The 19,240-nt window shown below is 42.9% G+C and overlaps 10 protein-coding genes across 17 annotated transcripts in view; 6 read left to right on the plus strand and 4 right to left on the minus strand.

The window, feature by feature from the left end:
• The first annotated feature begins 8 nt into the window (after nt 1-8).
• On the plus strand, nt 9-988 carry LOC108116715 (40S ribosomal protein S19b). The gene is made up of 3 exons (XM_017228736.1): nt 9-108; nt 164-483; nt 549-988. Exons 2-3 carry the CDS (start codon nt 178-180, stop codon nt 708-710), a joined length of 468 nt encoding a protein of 155 aa, XP_017084225.1. The 5' UTR covers nt 9-108; nt 164-177; the 3' UTR covers nt 711-988.
• Nucleotides 965-2,081, minus strand: LOC108116713. The gene is made up of 2 exons (XM_017228735.1): nt 1,706-2,081; nt 965-1,641 (listed from the first exon to the last, which is right to left on the minus strand). Exons 1-2 carry the CDS (start codon nt 1,985-1,987, stop codon nt 1,045-1,047), a joined length of 879 nt encoding a protein of 292 aa, XP_017084224.1. The 5' UTR covers nt 1,988-2,081; the 3' UTR covers nt 965-1,044.
• Nucleotides 2,082-2,289: 208 nt separating this feature from the next.
• On the plus strand, nt 2,290-3,932 carry LOC108116628 (26S proteasome regulatory subunit 4). The gene is made up of 2 exons (XM_017228607.2): nt 2,290-2,413; nt 2,476-3,932. Exons 1-2 carry the CDS (start codon nt 2,411-2,413, stop codon nt 3,790-3,792), a joined length of 1,320 nt encoding a protein of 439 aa, XP_017084096.1. The 5' UTR covers nt 2,290-2,410; the 3' UTR covers nt 3,793-3,932.
• LOC108116633 (putative tRNA 2'-phosphotransferase) lies at nt 3,751-4,498 on the minus strand. Its single transcript, XM_017228613.1, has 2 exons — nt 4,324-4,498; nt 3,751-4,219 (listed from the first exon to the last, which is right to left on the minus strand). The coding sequence occupies exons 1-2, from the start codon at nt 4,411-4,413 to the stop codon at nt 3,845-3,847; spliced, it is 465 nt and encodes a 154-aa protein (XP_017084102.1). The 5' UTR covers nt 4,414-4,498; the 3' UTR covers nt 3,751-3,844.
• A 185-nt stretch (nt 4,499-4,683) lies between these two features.
• Nucleotides 4,684-5,311, plus strand: LOC108116632 (putative OPA3-like protein CG13603). The gene is made up of 3 exons (XM_017228611.1): nt 4,684-4,851; nt 4,902-5,070; nt 5,131-5,311. Exons 1-3 carry the CDS (start codon nt 4,710-4,712, stop codon nt 5,309-5,311), a joined length of 492 nt encoding a protein of 163 aa, XP_017084100.1. The 5' UTR covers nt 4,684-4,709.
• On the plus strand, nt 5,298-5,975 carry LOC108116634 (putative OPA3-like protein CG43998). The gene is made up of 2 exons (XM_017228614.1): nt 5,298-5,685; nt 5,741-5,975. Exons 1-2 carry the CDS (start codon nt 5,375-5,377, stop codon nt 5,880-5,882), a joined length of 453 nt encoding a protein of 150 aa, XP_017084103.1. The 5' UTR covers nt 5,298-5,374; the 3' UTR covers nt 5,883-5,975.
• Nucleotides 5,976-6,157: 182 nt separating this feature from the next.
• Nucleotides 6,158-7,440, plus strand: LOC108116630 (putative OPA3-like protein CG13603). Its single transcript, XM_017228609.1, has 4 exons — nt 6,158-6,385; nt 6,442-6,610; nt 6,667-6,809; nt 6,869-7,440. Exons 1-4 carry the CDS (start codon nt 6,244-6,246, stop codon nt 7,177-7,179), a joined length of 765 nt encoding a protein of 254 aa, XP_017084098.1. The 5' UTR covers nt 6,158-6,243; the 3' UTR covers nt 7,180-7,440.
• On the minus strand, nt 7,366-9,484 carry LOC108116627 (nucleoporin Ndc1). Its single transcript, XM_017228606.2, has 2 exons — nt 8,947-9,484; nt 7,366-8,810 (listed from the first exon to the last, which is right to left on the minus strand). Exons 1-2 carry the CDS (start codon nt 9,342-9,344, stop codon nt 7,472-7,474), a joined length of 1,737 nt encoding a protein of 578 aa, XP_017084095.2. The 5' UTR covers nt 9,345-9,484; the 3' UTR covers nt 7,366-7,471.
• Nucleotides 9,485-9,634: 150 nt separating this feature from the next.
• LOC108116631 (elongation of very long chain fatty acids protein F) lies at nt 9,635-10,535 on the minus strand. Its single transcript, XM_017228610.1, has 2 exons — nt 10,250-10,535; nt 9,635-10,197 (listed from the first exon to the last, which is right to left on the minus strand). Exons 1-2 carry the CDS (start codon nt 10,463-10,465, stop codon nt 9,661-9,663), a joined length of 753 nt encoding a protein of 250 aa, XP_017084099.1. The 5' UTR covers nt 10,466-10,535; the 3' UTR covers nt 9,635-9,660.
• A 371-nt stretch (nt 10,536-10,906) lies between these two features.
• The window catches only part of LOC108116626 (mucin-12), a 28,811-nt gene continuing 20,477 nt past the window's right edge, over nt 10,907-19,240 (plus strand). For 4 of the 8 annotated variants that reach the window (XM_017228604.2, XM_041819534.1, XM_041819535.1 and 1 more), the window contains exons 1-2: nt 10,907-12,427; nt 13,072-13,689. In XM_017228604.2, the coding sequence (XP_017084093.2) occupies nt 13,118-13,689 (572 nt within the window). In that variant the 5' untranslated portion in view covers nt 10,907-12,427; nt 13,072-13,117. The remainder of the gene's footprint in view (nt 12,428-13,071; nt 13,690-19,240) is intronic. The other 4 variants (XM_041819531.1, XM_041819532.1, XM_041819530.1 and 1 more) reach the window with 4 other exon arrangements.

Genomic DNA, 19,240 nt, shown 5'->3' on the forward strand with positions numbered 1-19,240 from the left:
CCTTTCCGGGTCAATAATTTGGTCACATTGGTAAGTGCCATTTTTTAAACGTCCATTTTGGCCAAAATCGGCAAGAGGACCGGAACAAGAATTTTTATTCATTGAAAGGTAGAACTATTTTTTATGCATATTACCTATAACTTCCAAAAATAAATTTTTAAAGACGGGAACTGCGAGATGCCTGGAGTTACAGTTAAGGATGTAGATCAGCGGGTTCTGACCAAATCTTTGGCAATGTTTCTCAAAAAATCGGGAAAAGTTGTAGTGCCTGAGCAGGCCGACTATATAAAAACTGCCAAGTTCAAAGAGGATGGGCCTACCGACGCAGATTGGTTCTACATTCGCTGTGCCTCTATCATGAGGCACTTGTACCTCCGTAGTCCCTCCGGAGTTTCGGCCTTCACTAAGATCTACGGAGGTCGCAAGCGCAACGGAGTTCATCCGTCCAAGTACTGCCGCTCCTCGGTCGGCTGCATTCGCAAGGTGAGTAGGTAGTGGCTATAATTTTAGAGTATTATTTAGAACCTAAATACATATATCCAAAACAGGCCCTTCAAGCCTTGGAATCTGCTCGCTTCGTGGAGAAGCATCCGGCTGGTGGTCGTAAGTTGACTGCGGTTGGCCAACGTGATTTAGATCGAATTGCCAACCGGATTGTTGCCAAACAGCGTGAAGCAATCACCCATCCTTCAGTAATTATCACTACATAACATGAAACTGAACGCCATTTTAAATCCTAACCTCACTTTCGCAAACATTTTACTCATATACAAAATTGATGCTGCATTTTAATAATACTTTAAACACTTTTGTAACTTCTAACAAGTTTAAAACATCATAACAATTACACTTTCTAATACCCTCGAACATACATTTGAACTTCACATACATTTTTCCACAACCTGTAACTAAATCCTTATAATATAATAACACGTAACCCTGTTTACAATTACAATACAAAAAATAAAGTTCATGATTTGACAATTTATTTTTCACACTTTCGATAACATTCCAGATAGACCTAAAATAAAAAATTTGCAAATGTTAGCTTGACCACAAATCACTAGACTTTTGGTTGGGAGGAACCCTGAAACCACGCACGATAACTTCGGCCTGCCACCAACCGCTGCTTTCAATAGCTATCTCCAAAGTGTCGTTAGTCCTGCTACCGTCATCTTCGGATTTATTCAGATTCAGAAGACCAAGATCTTGGTAAATTGACATCTCCTTGCAGCAGCGCAACTCAGTCATTGGGTTCTCGCTGCAATGCAGTAGGTGCAGGTGTATATTTTTGCAACTACGTGGTAGTTGACTCAACACGACCTTTGGAGTCAGATTAACAGATTCTCCATCGGATACCTCAGTTTTCTTCGAGTCTGCAAGGAGCTCCATTTCCAGGAACACATTGGTTGCATTCAGTTCTGTAGAGAAAAGGGTGTACAGCTCCTCGCAGGTGAGAAGGCGAAGCAGAGCCTGGTTTATACGACCTTCAGGCAGGGCATGATGCTCGTAATAGTGATTCCTAGATATGGAACCATGGGGTATGTGCAGGGTATATGCTTCCGATGGCATAAATGTATTGTTTCCAAACAGAAAACGCAGGCTCTTTACTGCAGAGGTTCTGAAGGCTTGTCGTATGAGCTGTATTGTAAAAGCAGGTAAAAAACTAACAATAAAAAAGGCATGTACAGCAAGGAAAACGTACCTCTCTCATGTCACTAATGGATTGCTTGGTTGCCTTTGCCTTGGAGCGCTGCACGTTAAGCTGATAGTGGGCAAACGAATTCTGATCCGCCGATTCCCTCGAATCCTCAGCGTCTGACCACTTATCAACATAATATTTATATGTTTTGTAAACGAAGGGAATTTGGCGGCGTTGGAAAAGTAGGAAGTCTAGAATACCGTTCACAAACTCCGCTGCTGTGCCGGTGGTCAAAACCTCAATATTGTCAAGTTTAAGATCGACATTCTTGACATTTTGATCCATTAATATGCTGCAACAAAACAAATTTGAACAATTTCGACAATGCGCGGTAGAACCCTAACTATAAACAAATTTAAGGCGTTGCCATACTATTCTTAATGATTGTTTACTGTTATCGATCAATATAAAAACCGTGACTTAGAAAAATATTTCTCTTCTGTCAATTATAAAATATCATATTTGTTACTGACTAGATCTACTATGCTTTATTTACCTTTCGAACTTCTAAAAAAATTTTAAAAATATTTGTTCACAGCTCTACTTATAGGGTTGCCAAACTGTTGTGTTTCGAAAGTACGGTATCTCACGGTATGACTAGTAAAATCTGGTAACATTGTTGCTTATGACTAGTAGAAATTTTGTTGCCGACAATAAAGAGTCAAAAAGTTCATTATAGCTTGAGGAAAAAAGCAGCACATTAGCAAAATGGTAATATGCAACTCCCAATGCATCCGCAAACAGTTTTAAGAAGTGAACCTATTTCTTTACAGGGACAAAACCAATCGGCCCAAGGGGGAGCTGGCGACAAGAAGGATGACAAGGACAAAAAGAAGAAGTACGAACCCCCAATCCCGACGCGCGTTGGCAAAAAGAAGCGCCGTGCAAAGGGTCCAGATGCAGCCATGAAGCTGCCCCAGGTCACGCCCCACACTCGCTGCCGTCTTAAGCTGCTCAAGCTGGAGCGGATCAAGGATTATCTAATGATGGAGGATGAGTTCATCCGGAACCAGGAGCGTCTGAAGCCCCAGGACGAGAAGAACGAGGAGGAGCGTTCGAAGGTGGACGATCTGCGCGGTACCCCCATGTCTGTGGGCAACTTGGAAGAGATCATTGACGACAACCACGCAATCGTGTCTACATCTGTGGGTTCCGAACACTATGTGAGCATTCTATCCTTCGTAGACAAGGACCAGCTGGAGCCGGGCTGCTCCGTACTGCTCAACCACAAAGTACATGCCGTGGTCGGAGTCCTCAGCGACGACACTGATCCCATGGTCACGGTGATGAAGCTGGAGAAGGCTCCACAAGAGACTTACGCAGATATCGGTGGTTTGGACACTCAGATCCAGGAGATCAAAGAGTCCGTTGAACTGCCACTGACCCATCCTGAGTACTACGAAGAGATGGGTATTAAGCCACCCAAGGGTGTCATCCTTTACGGTCCGCCAGGAACGGGCAAGACTTTGCTTGCCAAGGCGGTAGCCAACCAGACTTCTGCCACCTTCCTCCGCGTTGTTGGCTCAGAGCTCATTCAAAAGTATTTGGGCGACGGACCCAAGCTGGTGCGTGAGCTTTTCCGGGTGGCCGAGGAGCATGCTCCATCCATTGTGTTCATCGACGAAATTGATGCTGTGGGCACAAAGCGGTACGACTCTAACTCTGGTGGTGAGCGTGAGATTCAACGTACCATGTTGGAGTTGCTTAACCAGCTGGATGGTTTTGATTCACGAGGCGATGTCAAGGTGATCATGGCCACGAATCGTATTGAAACCCTGGACCCGGCACTTATTCGTCCGGGCCGTATTGACCGTAAGATTGAGTTCCCGCTCCCGGATGAAAAGACCAAACGTCGCATCTTTACCATCCACACGTCACGCATGACGCTGGCCGAGGATGTGAACCTCAGCGAACTGATCATGGCCAAGGATGATCTCTCCGGCGCCGACATTAAGGCAATTTGCACAGAGGCCGGTTTAATGGCGCTGCGAGAACGCCGCATGAAGGTGACCAACGAGGACTTTAAAAAATCAAAGGAAAGCGTCCTGTACCGGAAGAAGGAAGGCACGCCCGAGGGCCTTTATTTATAAGTCGCAAGCAGATATATTTTCAGTTATTTTTGATAATTCCCAAACACATGCATTAAACTACATTAACTCTAGAATCTTTGCTTGATTTGAATAAATTCGTAGTCGTTGGGATTTTCTGTCCTAGTGATTCAAGAAGGTTATCCACATAGGTCCTCTGTTTATCCGATATAATGTTAAGTGGAGCCCCCTGATGATCCAAATATTTAAAGTGTGTTTTATCTGTAGCATCTGCTAGTTTTAGTTGTTCATAAGTCTCCTGTTCTATGTTGAACGCCACGTTTTCCGTTCCCGCATTTTTCATGGTTTCATAAAAGGCGCTTAGTTTGGCCAATTCGAATCCCGTTTTAAAACCATTCTCAAAACCTTCGTCGAAACTGTCTTGGAATACTTTTTCTCTCCCATCAGCAATGCCATCTGCATAGCTTATCTTTAAGAAAGAGTATTTATAGTTCATATAAATTTCAACAATAATATTCAACCAGCTGATTTCACCATGGAAGCTGACCATGCCAATAGTATTTTTAAACGCACCTTTGCAACTTTATCTTGGACGCGTTGATAATTTGTTGAGCTGATCTCTTTGAAGTCAGATTCCTCATCAGAACTGGCTGAAGCCGACATTGTTTATAGCCTGAATATTAATAATAAACAGTTCATAACAAACGAAACCAGCACTTCTGACAACTGGTGTGACCGGCTTTTTAATGCCAAAAATTACCAGTTTTTATAGAGAATGAGCCCATAATATTATTAACGAATTTTTGAATTTAAAAAAAAGGAAAAACATCGTCAATGAAAACCTATTTTCAGCCACTCTGTTATTTAGGTAATACTTGACTCCACTGACACATTTTGAATTTGAAAATTTTCAGTTATAGTGGGCTCCGAAAGTTAAGTCAAAAGAAGGATATTGCATTATGGTTGTGGGAGCCTTTCCTCTGGCGAAACTATCAATGCTTGCCATGAAGCATATTAGCAAACCCATTGGCAATCTCATCAAGCGAACAGCTCAAAAGAATAAATCATTTAAAACCATGGTTGTCACTCCTCCCGCAAGATGTAAGTGGCCTCTTTAAGTTAAAATCTTTTGATAAGATTACTTCATTCAGTATACCACGTTATCGATGTGCGGTCCAAAATGTGGATGCTGGGACTGGGACAACCTCGTATAATTCCCCCCTTAACGGACGCCATGACCATTCAAATGGGCAGTGATATCTTAGGCGAGTTAGTCCTATTTTTAATTGGCGCTTCCCTTATCATAGGAGAGTTTTTACGGTTGGTTGATTTGTATATCACAAATTAATCTGCATATTAGTTAATTTATATATACTGCAGACAGGCAAAGAAAGACAGATTAAAGAACGAAAAACACAAGATTAATAGAGAACAACTGGAGCAAAGAATTAGTGACCTTACCAGCAAGGTCTCCCGGCAGACCAATGAAATTAAACATCTAAAGGGGATGCTGGGACGCAAAGATTTGTATGAAGGGTATAACGACTCGAAATGTAACTAAACTGGCTTTGAAAATCTAGTCACTAGTGTGACTTACGTAACGTAAAATTTATAGTTAAGGAAAATGGTGATCGGCAGTTTCCCAGTGGGAAAAGTATTAATGTTTAGCTTGAAGCGAATTAGCAAACCAGTTGGTGATGTTTTAATGTGGATGGGCAAACATAATCCTTTTATCCGGCAGTATGTCATTATGCCGCCAGCCCAGCTTTATAATACTTTTGAGGTCCGTTCAAAGATGCGGATGCTACGATTGAAACAGCCCAAGCGGATTCCACCCCTTTCACCAGCAATCGCCACTAGTCTGGGCGCCAACATGCTGAGCGAGGCCATTGTATTTGGAATTGGTATTGGTCTCATATACTACGAGCTTTCAAAGTATGATTAAATTTACAATTATAGAAAAGTTTTTTATAAATATATTTATTTTTAGGACATACAAAAAGAATCAAAAGAAAATTCTGGAGATTGAGAATCAGGAAAAAGTTCTAGACGAACTCTTGGACCGTATAAGTGTAGACGTGGAGCGGCAACAACAGGACATCAATTGGATTAGTGCCGTTCTAAAAGGCTAAAAAATTATCATAAACATTTCTGTTTTGACTGTAAAAACTGTTATACTAAAAGATAATTTAATTTGAATGCAAAGAATACATTTTTTAGTAAATCATTTTAAATAAATATTAATTTTAATGAATTTTTTCCATTTAATATTCATTATAATTCCAAAGATCAAACTTTTATTGTTTTTCTGATTACCGTGCAGGGTTCCGTGCAGGGTTAACCGTTCCGGTTAAATTCAAACTTTCAATTTGTCATCACTAAAAAGCACACTATCGTGCATCGTCCCTTACTGTGCACACCGCTAACTTCTACACATCTCTAATTTTGCACGAATATTTTATTTTGTAATAGTTATTATTAAAAACTTAAACAATGGTTATTGGCGTCTTCCCGGCGGCCAAGCTCGGCATCTTGGCCATCAAGCAGATCAGCAAGCCGATAGCCAACGTGATAAAGTCCAACGCCAAGTCAAGTCCCTTTTTTAGGAAGTACATCTGCATGCCGCCGGCGCAATGTAAGGGGTATTAGTTGTGATTAGATGAGATTACGATTATAATTCCACATTTTTAGTCTACAACTGGGTGGAGGTGAAGACTAAGATGTGGGCCTTGAATATGGGAGGCCGGGTTAATGTTCCTCCGCTGAACGAGGCAATGGCCATTGAGCTAGGAGCCAATCTGCTTGGCGAGTTTATTATCTTCTCGATCGGAGCCGGTCTTCTGATCTTCGAGTATTCACGGTACACCAACCTAATTTTTAAGTCATATGAGAGCTGTAATAATTTCCAACTTCCAGTCAAACCATTAAAGAGAACAAGAAGAACGAATTGGCGCAATCGGAAAAAATGGAACTGACCAACACGCTGACGGAGATGAGTTTCCGGCTAGAGCGTCAAGATGCTCAAATTCGAGAAATGACAAGAGTCCGGGCTGATCTAGGTTCCGTATCCACCCAAGCTTATAAATATATCAGATAATCACGTAACATCTACTTCCAGATTCGCGGAATATCTTCCGGTGGCACAAGGAGCCCATACAGGAGTATGTTCCCTTCGATCCCAACACACCAGATCAGAGCGCCAGCGCGAGAAACCCAAAAAATTCGGATAGCTTATATGATCCGCTAGGCGGAATGGCATTCCGAGCCCTGCACTTCTTGGATACGCAGATCTTTGTAGACGGTCGTAACCGCAAGGCCAAAGAGGCACTCAGGCACCTGGATCAGGTGGCTGAGCAGCTGGAGCAGTCGTTAGGAGAGGCAGCCACCGTCTCCGTCGCCAGCTCACTGCCAACAAAAACAGAGCTATGACCCAATCGACGCCTGGAGCAGGATGTGGCTTTGCTCATGATGGCAGTGGCCATGGAGGAGCAGTGATGCTGCCGGCTTGTACACATTCACCCTACAAACCATTTCATCAGTGCTAGTTATGATCAAATCGCGTGTTACCATTTCGTACTCTAAGTAAAAAAGTCAATAGTTTTGTATAACTATTGTACGTTTGTAGTTATATTTATTAATTTTTATTGTTACCGCAGACAACAACTAAAGAAAGAGATGCAAAACAGTGTACAAGATGAGTGTGTTATGTGATGGATGGGTTTTAATCCTGGCTGACGAGGTCCTGTAACTGCCTCAATTCTTCCCCGGGAGGGAGGAGTTCGCTGAGGTAGTCGCAGAAAGAGGTGCAGACGGCATACAGGCTGCGTCGCACAGCGCATCGAAGAACATTGAAACTGGAACAGGGTGCTTTAATATTGCCAATTACGCTACTTAGCTTATCCAACTCGTTCCGCAGCTTGTTTAACGCCTTAATGATAGCGGATAAATCGTTTTGCACTACACCGTATGGATCCTCCTTTAGCGAAGCCACGCAAATCTGCGCTAGCCCTTGTGTCATGTACACCAAAGGCAGGGAGTTTGACAGCAGAAATGTGGTCTTGGCCCCTTCGGGTTCTTTAAAGAAGTACACAATGCCGGGAATTCGCTGAACCAAACGGTGATATGACTGCTCCAACTGCTTGGAAACGCGGTCACACCAGTTGGGCACATGACGGATACCATCCGCTGGACGATCCACTGTCTCCTCGCGGCTGGGGGGCACAATCGGTCGGATGCCGTGCATTTGGTTGTATTGTCGAAGCAACAGCTTCTCGGCCATCAGATTGGCTGAAACGGTCTCGCTGATCTTAGGCATTGGTAGACTTTGGGCGCCCTTAAGAACACTGATCTTTTGCATAGACTCGGTAAGTTCATCGGTGAAGCTGCCTAGCAGGCTCAAGCACTGATCGCACAGGGCGCGCCAGTTTGCAGGCCGGTTGCCCGGCTGCGTAAGCTGGAATATCTCTGCTCGCTGGGTTGAATCCTTTCGCAATGCCAACTTGTAAAAAAAATGAGCAGCCAGGCACTGGACCACATATACGTTGAAGACTCCGAGACCCGCAACCATAGTCACCTCTTGTTCCTGAGCAAAGGCTGCTCGCTGCTTGGTCACCACCAGAGGCAGATCTTCCGTTAGCAGAATGTCATAGAAGCAGCGCATGAGGTGCATATTACTCCAAATTTGAGCGGTTAAGAAATAACCGTAGAAAAGCAGCCGTATATTGATGGCTACTCCGAAGAAACCCTCCAGTCGCTCGTCCAAACCCACAGAGAAAATACTACTGAGTTGATGGCATATCGTGCGTCCAAAAAGCCAAAAGAATGCGGTGTAGCTCAGGGCGGGCAGTATGGATCTATACAGAGATCTTGCCAAACTGGAGTAGATTAGTTCTCGGAATTTTTCTGCGCGGGATTGGTCTAATACGGGGAATTCAATTGTGATCTCCTGTCTCATGTGCACGGAAACGAAGTAATAGCAGCCGGCTGTGATGCCCATGCCCAGCAGATATACATGGTAAGCACTCACGCATTCCTGATCAATGCACTTGTATCGCAGATGCCTGGAGATGAAGGAATAAATATTAGTATTGATTATTTGTTAAAAAACTAGTATTTGCAAACATGAAAATCCTCAAGAGCTATAAGATCCAGAGAGTCTTCAATGTCTCAAATTTACGCCTATTTAGCTATACTTACTGATAGTCAGCTTGTAGATACCCGGTGTATAGCCAAGCGGTAAGGAATCCCACCATTATATGAGCGCCTAGAAAAAACAGCTTGCGTACACCGTAGTGCAGAAGCCAGTTATATCGAGTAGGGCAGTAGGGACGCTCCGACAGGTGCTGCTGACTTAGTGAGATCCCATATAGGACGACCGACGCCAACAGAGGAATGCTAGCGAACCAGGTGTACCAGCTGGCCACCAATCGCAGTGTTCCCGTCACCCATGCAAGTGGATGCAGTATTTGGAAGTTTACAGACAGCAGGAAGACTGTAAGCAGAAAGAACTGGATGGCCACGCTGAGAAGCACGGCCCGCAGACATCGCCCTAGAAGCAAAAGTTTGCACGCGTTGCTGGTGGAACTGGCGGACATGTTTCCAATCACAGTTGTAAAAACATCGATCGATTAACAATAATTTAGTTTAGCTAAACAATTTTTAAACAAAATTTTGCAAATAATTGCAATATCGGACGGTTGCCGGCAACGCGCGCGTTTTGTTGCACTTGCTAGTGTGACCGTATGCTTTAAGAAAAGCTGGACATAAATCGATAACTCAATTGACATCAGAAATTCAAGCAGTGAGTAACCCTAATATGCACTGGTAGTCGCTACCGTTAATATTTGAAATCAATTTTAAATTTCCAAAACACTCAATTTTAGGTTGAGCTTTTTATTAACGTCTTTTTAATTAATTTTGCTTTTTCATATAGCACTGGAAGTAGAAATTGGCAAACATGGTGAACATAGCAGCGGAGGAGCAGCTAACTAGGAAGAGGGTGCCCTGCGAGGCCTTACATTCATCCTGCATGGCAGTGAAGGCACAGTGGCCAAACATGAAGACGAACTGCATCATTTGCAAAAGGGTTAGGTATCGTTTCCAGTGCACAGTTTTTCCGTCGATCGTCGAATAGTAGTAACCGTACATGAAGACATGCACAATAACGTTGAAGGAGCACAAGAAAAAGAGATGACCTCCATAGCCCTGGAAGCGAATTATTAAATATCCGACCGATGGCATCAGCACATGGTGAAACACGTGCAGAAACGTTATTTGCACGTACTTCTTGCGCAGCACACAGAACACGGTGTCTAGCAGGTCAATGATCTTGTTTATGTAGTAAGCGTAGCTAATACTGCGCTCCCAATTCTTTAGCGGATGATCCTGCGGAAGGACTTCCATACAGCGAAAATTGTATGGTTGGAACACGAACAGGAAGTAAAACCCCTGTGGGAGGATCTTTTGTATTTCATCTAAAACCTAAAAATCATCGACTTACGGGAAACAGCAATATTATGTTGTAGCAAATCTGAAACATATTGTAGCACTTGAGTACTCCTTGAAGATTATAAGGATCTCGGTGCTCCATGAACTTTCTTCCGGCCTTAAAAACAACCAGTAGATAACCAGTGATAATAACCAAGATAGGTCCTGGCCCACTGGCCAACGGCAATTGTATGGAGTCCGCATATGGTAAGCTGAATATTTCGAACATGTTTTAAGCTCTATTTTTCCCTTACTGACGAATTTAAATAAACTTTTACTTTCTCTTTAATTTTAAATAACGGTTAGAAACGGCTACCAGTCAAGCGTAGCCACTCTGATACGTGTATGTTGTCTATTTGAATTAAAAGCTTTATGATATTATTACCCTAAAATGTTGTATATTTTGATTTATTCCTGATTCTTAGTTCCTACCTATAAATAAGTTAGCTAGACCCAAAATGACAATATAACGTTTTACAGAAATATTAACTTGCTACAACTTCAGAGTTAACTTTAAAATGAAAATTGAAAAAAAAATTATGAAATATTCGATAAGTTCGTAATCGATGGTTATAAGAAAAGCATCGATGCTTAGGTTCTGGCAGCACTGTAATATCGAGTAAGCATCGATTTAACTTTTACATTTTTCAGTTTTCAAGCTACGGTCACATCACATTTTGTTGTTGTCGCGGTCGGAAAAGCGCACGGAGGCACAGTCGTCGATTTCGTCGATTTTCCGTTAAATACAGCAAAAAATTCCAAAACAAATGCGCGCACTTACCGCCGTGTAAAAAGCAACCTAATAAGGTGTGTTAAAGGCCCAATTGGTCACAAGAAAAAGTGAAAAAAAGTCAAAAAATCGAGAAGTTTAAGAAATTTTTCGTGTGCGCGTTTAGAGCAAGAGAGAGAGCGGGCCAAAAAGAGAGCGAGTGCGAGAGGGCCATAATATTGCGTGAATCGAATCGAGCGACACAAAATTGTTGTAATTAATTCATATTTAATTGGCATTTGGCGTAATCCGAGTCTGTGCATAATAAAGCCCAAAACAAAGTGCAGTCGTCAGTTGTCAGTTGTGTGTGCGTTGTGAGTTTGTTGTGTGTTTTGTAGCGTAATGCGTATTGAGGTCACTTTGTACATATTATAGCAGCAGTAAACCGCAGCATAGGCACGCGTATTATATATATATATATATATAAATGTATATAAGTGTTGTGTGCGATTGCCCAATACCCATACCAATGCAGCAAGATAGCCACCAATATTCGTTTTCATCCCACTGCCCAAGGCGAACAGCTGCTCTCCGCTGCTGCTATTTGTGTTGTTTGTGCTGTTGATCGCCGGAGCAGAACCGCAGGGCAGGTGGTGACCATTGCCCACTGTATTGTCCGCTGTGCAACACAAAACGGAAAAAAGGCACGCATTAATTATACTACTTAAAAACGGTCTGCAAATTGTGCTAAACTAAAAGGAAACACATAGGCAAAAGAGAGAGTGAGAGAGATAAGAGAGTGGGATAGCACTGGTGTGGGTGATGCCTCTGACCCCCTCCAACTCCCACAACCTCCCCCTCTCGCTCTCTCCTCGCTCTCCGCCTTTGGTGTCTTCATGCTCCATTCACCTACTTTTACGCGCTCCGTGCTCTCTGCTCTCCACTCTTCATTCGCCACTGCTGACGTTCGTTTTCTGAATTCCAAATGAAGTCATGAGCAGATTGTACACAAAAAGAAATATTAATAAACAACGTTGCAATTAAGGATATAAATAACACCTTGATTTTACCTGAGTTCGTTCAGTAGTAAAATTACCCTGATAATATCTTCAGATTACTTTAAAGTAGTCGAAAATATATTCTATAGCTATTAGCGCTTATCTCTTAAAGCGTTGTCATTAAAATTTCGGCAGTTCTTCAACTTAGGATTTAGAAATTAAACATCCCGCGATTTTTTCTTACAGTGTACAAACAACACAACACGCAGCAAAATACAAAAGTCGTTGTCGCATTATTACAGCCAAAAGAAGCAGAGTGGCATACAAAATAATAATAAAGCGAAAAAAGTGAAATTAAGTGTTTTAAAAAAAGAAAAGAAACCATAAAAAACATGAACATGACATGGCCGCGTCTCGTTTACACAATAACTCAAAATTAATTTAATATGCTGGCAAATGAGCAAAGCGAAAAGCAAGCTAAAAGGTGAGCGGATAGCAAAATAAGGGGGCAAAACTTAACAACGCATAAATAACGAAAGGTGCGGCCTACGATTTGTCGTTTATACGATCGTCCAGTTAGCAGTATCTATTTAAGTGCGAGTACGGGTTTACGGCCTTGTGTTCTGCTGTGGAGATGTACGTGAGATGGCTGATAAACCAGATTTAAACCACTTCCCTGTTCATTACACGCACGCCGCATAAACGTTGATTGAGCTTTCAATTTCTGCTATTTTTGTAAGTGGTCAACTTGCGGGGCAAAACAAAGCCCGCAACGCAATTCCAATCGATTAAATTCGAGGCCCCTGAGTTAACCGAAAACCCAGAGACAAAGCCCTATGGGTTGTGTCATGTCAAAAAGGTCTGCACTGAGAATAACAATACTGGCTAATTACGGTTATTTGAATATAATTATGTGGACTTCAAATATATTTTTTAATTTAACGTTATCAAAGTCATTCGTCATACTTTACTATACAGACTAAAGTCATTTGTATATTACTATAAGTTGATTTAATTACGTTAATCTGGACAAGTTACTCACTTACTTAATTTTTAATCATAGTTATGTATACTTCATTTCTATAATTAGCAGTGATTAATGCGGGAATTCCCCTGAAATCATTGCAGGCCCTGAACCGACAAGGAGCTCTTAAACGGAGCTGCTGTTATCGCTATGGCAGCCGCTTCTGCTGGCCAGCAACAGCAGCAACATCAGCACCAGCACAAACTGAATATTGCTGGGAGTGCTGAGACAGTTGCCAGCGAGATGCATCACCATCACCAGCAGCAGCATCATCAGTTTTTCCAGCAGGAGCAGACAAAATTTGTATCGCGGGTCGTTACAAGTGCAACGGTGCAACAGCAGCAGCATACGCAACAGATATTACCAGCTGGCTTGGTAAATGGCAATGGTAGCGGCAACATGATGCAAGTGGCCAATCTGCATTTGCAACATCAACAGCAGCAACAGCAACAGCAACAAACCAAACAGCGCCAGGCGCAAATAAAGTTGCCAATAAAGTCAACGGCAACGCATATGCCGACAACAATTGCATCGCGTCAAATGAGTCAGAACAATCAGCTCTATGCCAAGAATGTTGCCAAAGCCAACAATGCCAGTAGCAACAGTAACAGCAACAGCAACAACAACACCAACAGGAAAGCAACTACTATTACTGGCTACAATGGAAATTTGGCTCCTGGCTGGCGTCGCTTGACCAACAACAATGAGGTGGCCTATATAAGGTGAGTAGCCAGTTGGGGGGGAAATATCTGGGGAACATCTGCGGTTACAGGATATATCTCCCGGCTGAGCACTCTTCAAGGGGAAAATACCTTGTTGATTCTGTCGCTGGTCTCGGGGTCCGTTGTACGGACATGACATTTACAGCGCTTTGGGGGCCCGGGCTAAAAGTCAATCTGGTTATTGTCTGGAAAACGCAAACGCATTCGAGAAGCCATAAAAATGTTCAGCGATCCCCTCTCTCGGTACAGGAAATGCCACTGCCCAAGAGGGTAACAGAGAAGGGGCGGTTGTTGTATAGTGGGCGTCTGTGGGGGTTTGCAGTAGTCGTGTCAGAAATGTTTTTGCAACCATGAAACAACAACAACATCAACTAACAACCAAACCATCAACGACTCGGGGGTAAATATTTACCTGGCATTATCTGCGAGTTATCATCAAGCACACATAATTACAAACTCAAATAAAATGTTTACTCAGATATGTTGAAAAGCATCGAGTATGTGGATATATCTGCTTGCCTGGGTACTTGTAATTGTTCTGGCTGTCCAATTGCCTCAGGGCCAAAAAGGGGGCTCTGAGCGGTGTAGTGTATTTCTATTTCTTTACGTTTCTTTTTTTTTTGGGCTCTACACAAACAGTTTGCGAGTTTGTGGCCGTTGCCGATGTTGGGTAATTGTTGATTTTATAAGTGGCTGGCACTTCTGAGTGCTTGGCTCGTCGTTGGGATAGTTTCCCTCGCAGCTGTTGCCCCGGGCTCATTTGCCCAGAAAGGGTTGGCTGACTGACTCTGGGATAACTGCTATTCGAACCACTTGAACGGATTACGGGTTAGCGAATACCTCGCTCAATTGCCACATTGAAAGCTTTAAGGGGGCAATACTGTTTGTTTTTTTTTTTCGATTTTCTAGCCGAGATTCTCATTATGACAGGCATCATTATGGTTCTGGGGTTTTAGAACTCGACTCACGTAGTCGTAGCCCAAGGAGCGTCGAGAAGTTGCAGCTTATCCGACGCAGTCCATTTACCGGCAATGTCACATTTCACTCAGCCAACCAGTCAGTCAGTCAGTCACTCTCTGGGACATTACCCTTCTAGGACACACTTTGAGGGCACCGCTGACTGCCACGTTTGCGTACATCCTTGTCCTTTGCCCACTGGTATTTACTTGTGCCCGGCGACGACATGACATCGTGTGTCAAGCGCTGTCATTGTCCACCACCAACAGAAGCAACTACAGCAACAGCAGCAGCAGCTGCTGCTCATTTCCACGTTGCGTGTTGCCGGTTGCTATTTGCTGTTTGCCCAAGCGGATGGACGGTCGCCATGGCCCCCTTGCAAATTTTCGAGTTGAGCATTCCATTTTTTTTTTTTTCGTCTTTCAGTAAGCCAGATAACCCGCCGTTTGGCAAGCGGTGTTGTCAGAATTTGGGTGACAAAAATTGCTTAAATTCGCAAAAAATGTTTAATATAAAAGTAACTATATAGAATAAAAAAAGGGGCAAAACAAGGGTAGTTATTAGTCCTTTTGTTGTAGTCAAACCGGTCACTCAAAATAGGTAAAAAAAAAGTAATTGTTCAGCGATTAAAGATATAAAAGATAAAAACCAATTTTCAGATAAATATCAAAAAGGTCCTGAAATACAAGTTTTAAATTACCTACATTTTCCTTAAATTTGTTATTTTCCAGGAGTTATATAAATATCTATAAGGGGTAAATATTAAGAGGTAAAAATTTGGTATAGTTTCCCTAAGCCCCCAAAAAAGACAGCTAAACCGGCTGCTCTAGCAGCATGAATACCTCTTTTTGTTTAGCTTCCGTCCTTGCCGCGAATGGTAGTTAGCTCGTTGACTTCGTTTCGGCTATTTCTCGGAAAGAATGTTGCACAATTTGTGTACTAAATCAATAATTGTTGCGCAAGCATTTAAATCTTGCCGCTGCTTTTGCTGTTTGCTCAAGTGCTAAATGGTTTAGCGCAACGTGACATCAGCTGAGGGCGAAATAAAGACTGTGACCGGGTCAAAGCCAAACGAAGTCAGAGTGGGACGCCCACTGTGCGGCAACGGGCGCATAAATCATAAATCCAAAACGGCAGCTGGAGATCGCCGATCGAATCGAGTGGAAAAAACGAAAACTGTTCGAAGCGTCCCGCCGCCAGCCTGTAAACTGCAAAGAATGCGGAATAGTTTGGCCAACGTTTCAAGCAGTTTTCAATTTTCCCTCACATACATACATACACAGCTAAGTATGAAGGTGTAAGTATGCATGTGCACCCTGCCACGAGGCCTGTTTTTGTACCTCTCCTACCTCGGGATGAACCTTTCAGCGGGCGCGTAGGTTGCATCAGCAGTTGGTCCGTCGTCTCTCCTCTGTTTGTCTAGGCCACCTCCGCTCCGCTCTATTGTCCGTCAGTCAGTTAGCCAGCCCGGCCGCCAGGCAGTCATTCAGCCAGAGTGGCAGACAGATAAAAAGACGGACAGACCTTTGAAATGTGTTTATTTTACTCACATTTAGGCATTTGTTGCGAATCCGACGCTAAGCCAAGCTAGCTAGCTAGCAATTCTGGCTCTCTGACTTGTTGACTTTGGTCAACGCCCACCATGCGAAATTTGTCGTTTGCTGATATCGTGGGAAAACCCAGGAAACTTTTGCCCCAAAAGCCTTGTTTGACTCATGGGAGTTGGCGATAATGAGGGACAGAGAGCTGGGAATTAAATGGCACATTAAATTCGGCTGACTAACTGTTTGTCTTATCGTAATTACCTCAAATGTTTCCTTAATTTGTATAAATGTAATGTAATTGCTTATTATCCTAACATTAAAATGCCGCGTAATTATTTGAATTTACATTTAAATGTTTAATAAGCCTTAAAGGCGTTACCAAAGTAACTTAACTGCTCAACCATACTTGAAGAAACTTCCCATATCTGTACCCCGAAAGGGTATTTAATGGGTCGATTTCCAAAAAAGAAAACTACTTTTTGGGATCATATTTTTTCCAGCGTGGGCATGATTCATTTTGCGATTGGCTGCATTCGTCCGTTTTTTGTGGGCTGTTCGCTCTTCGCTTTCTTTTCGCGTTGTCAAGGACATGACGGCACAAGGACAACGGATAGAGACCCGGCCCAAAGGATGGCCCTTCTGTCTGTTTGTCTATCTGTCGGCGACTGGTGAAACCCCTCCACAGGCAAGTGGCCTCTGCCTCCGCCACTGTCTGACTGGCTTTGTGCGATAATTTTTTACAGTTTCATGCGCCACGGCGTTACGAGCTGGCCCACTGCCTTTGGGCCAAATTGCTGTTTGCTGTTGCTGTCGGTTCTGTGTTTGCCCTGTTTGGGATTATTAATTTAGTAATAGGCTCAGTCTCAGTCTTAGTCTCTGCTGGGGGCCAGCCAGCCAACACCCAATCCCAATCCAAATCCCATTTACCGTCTCAGCTGTCTGCACTCTCAACTCGTTTTCCCTGGACTCGAGGGTGCACTCAAGGTCACAGGGGCGTAAAACTTTTCCACCTTTTTAGACAAGACTTTGGTTGATGGCTGATGGGCGATGGGCGATGGCCTCTCGACAACACAACTCTTTGGCACTTGGCGTTTTGTGTGTGTAATTTATTAAATTATTTTAACTCGTTAGCCAAACGCCTTTCATGTGGCCACAGAGCGGGAAATAGGGTTGCCAGAAGGGATTGAAGGGCTGAACAAGGTTCCTGCATCCACTCACGTTATTAGCGCATTTTGTGCAAATACCACATCGAAAATAAAGAACGAGGTAAAGAACAAATTTAATGAGTCGCCATTGACTTCTGCGTCTGCCACAGAGAGAATAAAAATCAGGTATTTATTAGTAGAAACTTTACCTACTTTTACTAGAAGAAAAATCATTGCAAATTTAAGGCCTTTTGGGCTGCCAGCTAGAACCAGTTTATGGTTTTACAATTTTAATAATTTGGGCCAAAGGGAATGCAGTTAAGTGCTAGCAACGATGTGTTTTTAACTGCCTTTTTAACATTTTTAATTTTTTCGCTGTGCATGATTCCTGCTGCGTGTTTGCCCTGGTGCCTCAACTGCGGTGGTAAGTGGTAAGCGGTGGGCTCTTAAGCCTCTCGCCACGCCAGCTGCATACAAATTGAGCCATAAGCTTTTGGCGTTGATGATTCTCCGTCTCGTTCAATCGATGATTCTCTTTCTTTGTCTCTCTCTCTCTCTTTCTCTTAAAGTCCTTCGTGATGTCTGGCAATCGACTCGCCATCGATTTTTCCAATCTCGAACGTGGCTCAGTCGCTCATAAAGCTCTGGCCCTCGTAAGTAGTTAAAAATAATTAATAAAACAAACCAGAACCAGTTTCCCTTTACCATTTTCCCCCCATTGATGATGATGCTGATGCTGTGGGTTTGGGTCCTGCAACTGGGAAGTGGAAACTGGGACTTGGTCTTGGTTTGAAGATGAGATGCGATCCGATGGGGAGGCATCTCCTGTTTGGCCAGCTAAAAGGGCTACTCAATTGACAATTCGCATACTCGTTTAACCCGTAACACGATTCTCGTTGATGTTGATGTTGCTGTCGTTCCTGTGCTGTTGCTGTTGTATGTTGCTGTCGCTCAATTATATTGTTGTCTCTGCTGTTCTGCTCCCTTCCTCCTGCTTCCAGATCCCAGCTTCGAGCTCAGAGCTCACAGCTCCTGTTGCTGTCGTCGTCGTTTCATTTAATGCCCTTGCCGCTTTCACACTTCATGCATTATTCAGATTTCCCATACGGGCTTCAAACATCAACACGTTGAGAAAAATATAAAACGAAGTTCTGACCTATTAATAATAATAATAACATAATTCAAATCGGTTTAAATTAAGTTTTTTAGGCTTTAAAATTTACATGGACTTTGTTTTTATTTGAAATTAAAAGTAAAAGTGGTTTTTAGAGTCGAGTTTTAGAAGTTTTTATGGATTTAATCAGTGAAATGTGGTTGATAAATGCTTAAAGTATCTCCTTAACTGACCAATAATAATGAACTTTTGAAAATTGAGGGAAAGATGTGCGTAGCATAGCTTAGTTTGGTGAGAAAATATTGAACAATATTCCCTTTTTAAATCTTTAAAGATAATACATTGTGTACCTAGTTTTGCTCTGTGTGAACCGGGACAGAGGCCCAGGGTCAGAGGAAGTGAGGAGCTGCGGTGAACTTGAGACCTGGCATCAGTCTCTCGAGTACGAGTGCTTCAGCTTCAGCTCCCGTTCCCATTTTCCTTGGACGGCGTCAGCGTCATCATCAGCGCCCTTGATTCCTTCAACGTGCTCACACTTAACAATTAATAAGCAGCTCCGATTTTTTCCCCTCTTGTTTTTTGCGTTCTTTATTTTGCGTATGAGTGTATGCTGTTTTTTATATATATTGAAGTAACCCCAGTTCAGGCGACACAACAACACATTTATGTCGGCAGATTTGCGGTCATGCGTGGCTTGATTGGTAGGGACGGAAGGGCGGAGGTGAGCTGGTTTACTTTTTTTTTTAAAGGGTTAACTTGTGTTGCGAAGGGAAAAACCGCCCGTTCGATTT

Source organism: Drosophila eugracilis, unplaced genomic scaffold, assembly GCF_018153835.1.
Source record: "Drosophila eugracilis isolate 14026-0451.02 unplaced genomic scaffold, ASM1815383v1 contig_75, whole genome shotgun sequence".
Taxonomy (NCBI): Eukaryota; Metazoa; Arthropoda; class Insecta; order Diptera; family Drosophilidae; genus Drosophila; species Drosophila eugracilis.

Coding starts and splice junctions, on each gene's coding strand:
- LOC108116715 (XM_017228736.1), top strand. CDS start 178: ATGCCTGGAGTTACAGTTAAGGATGTAGATCAGCGGGTTCTGACCAAA. Junction 484..548: donor CGGTCGGCTGCATTCGCAAG/GTGAGTAGGTAG, acceptor TATCCAAAACAG/GCCCTTCAAGCCTTGGAATC.
- LOC108116713 (XM_017228735.1), bottom strand. CDS start 1,987: ATGGATCAAAATGTCAAGAATGTCGATCTTAAACTTGACAATATTGAG. Junction 1,642..1,705: donor CCATTAGTGACATGAGAGAG/GTACGTTTTCCT, acceptor TTTACAATACAG/CTCATACGACAAGCCTTCAG.
- LOC108116633 (XM_017228613.1), bottom strand. CDS start 4,413: ATGTCGGCTTCAGCCAGTTCTGATGAGGAATCTGACTTCAAAGAGATC. Junction 4,220..4,323: donor TCCAAGATAAAGTTGCAAAG/GTGCGTTTAAAA, acceptor TCTTTCTTAAAG/ATAAGCTATGCAGATGGCAT.
- LOC108116632 (XM_017228611.1), top strand. CDS start 4,710: ATGGTTGTGGGAGCCTTTCCTCTGGCGAAACTATCAATGCTTGCCATG. Junction 4,852..4,901: donor TGTCACTCCTCCCGCAAGAT/GTAAGTGGCCTC, acceptor TACTTCATTCAG/TATACCACGTTATCGATGTG. Junction 5,071..5,130: donor ATCATAGGAGAGTTTTTACG/GTTGGTTGATTT, acceptor TATATACTGCAG/ACAGGCAAAGAAAGACAGAT.
- LOC108116634 (XM_017228614.1), top strand. CDS start 5,375: ATGGTGATCGGCAGTTTCCCAGTGGGAAAAGTATTAATGTTTAGCTTG. Junction 5,686..5,740: donor ATATACTACGAGCTTTCAAA/GTATGATTAAAT, acceptor ATTTATTTTTAG/GACATACAAAAAGAATCAAA.
- LOC108116630 (XM_017228609.1), top strand. CDS start 6,244: ATGGTTATTGGCGTCTTCCCGGCGGCCAAGCTCGGCATCTTGGCCATC. Junction 6,611..6,666: donor CTGATCTTCGAGTATTCACG/GTACACCAACCT, acceptor TCCAACTTCCAG/TCAAACCATTAAAGAGAACA. Junction 6,810..6,868: donor AAGAGTCCGGGCTGATCTAG/GTTCCGTATCCA, acceptor ATCTACTTCCAG/ATTCGCGGAATATCTTCCGG.
- LOC108116627 (XM_017228606.2), bottom strand. CDS start 9,344: ATGTCCGCCAGTTCCACCAGCAACGCGTGCAAACTTTTGCTTCTAGGG. Junction 8,811..8,946: donor TATCTACAAGCTGACTATCA/GTAAGTATAGCT, acceptor CTTCATCTCCAG/GCATCTGCGATACAAGTGCA.
- LOC108116631 (XM_017228610.1), bottom strand. CDS start 10,465: ATGTTCGAAATATTCAGCTTACCATATGCGGACTCCATACAATTGCCG. Junction 10,198..10,249: donor ACATAATATTGCTGTTTCCC/GTAAGTCGATGA, acceptor ATCCTCCCACAG/GGGTTTTACTTCCTGTTCGT.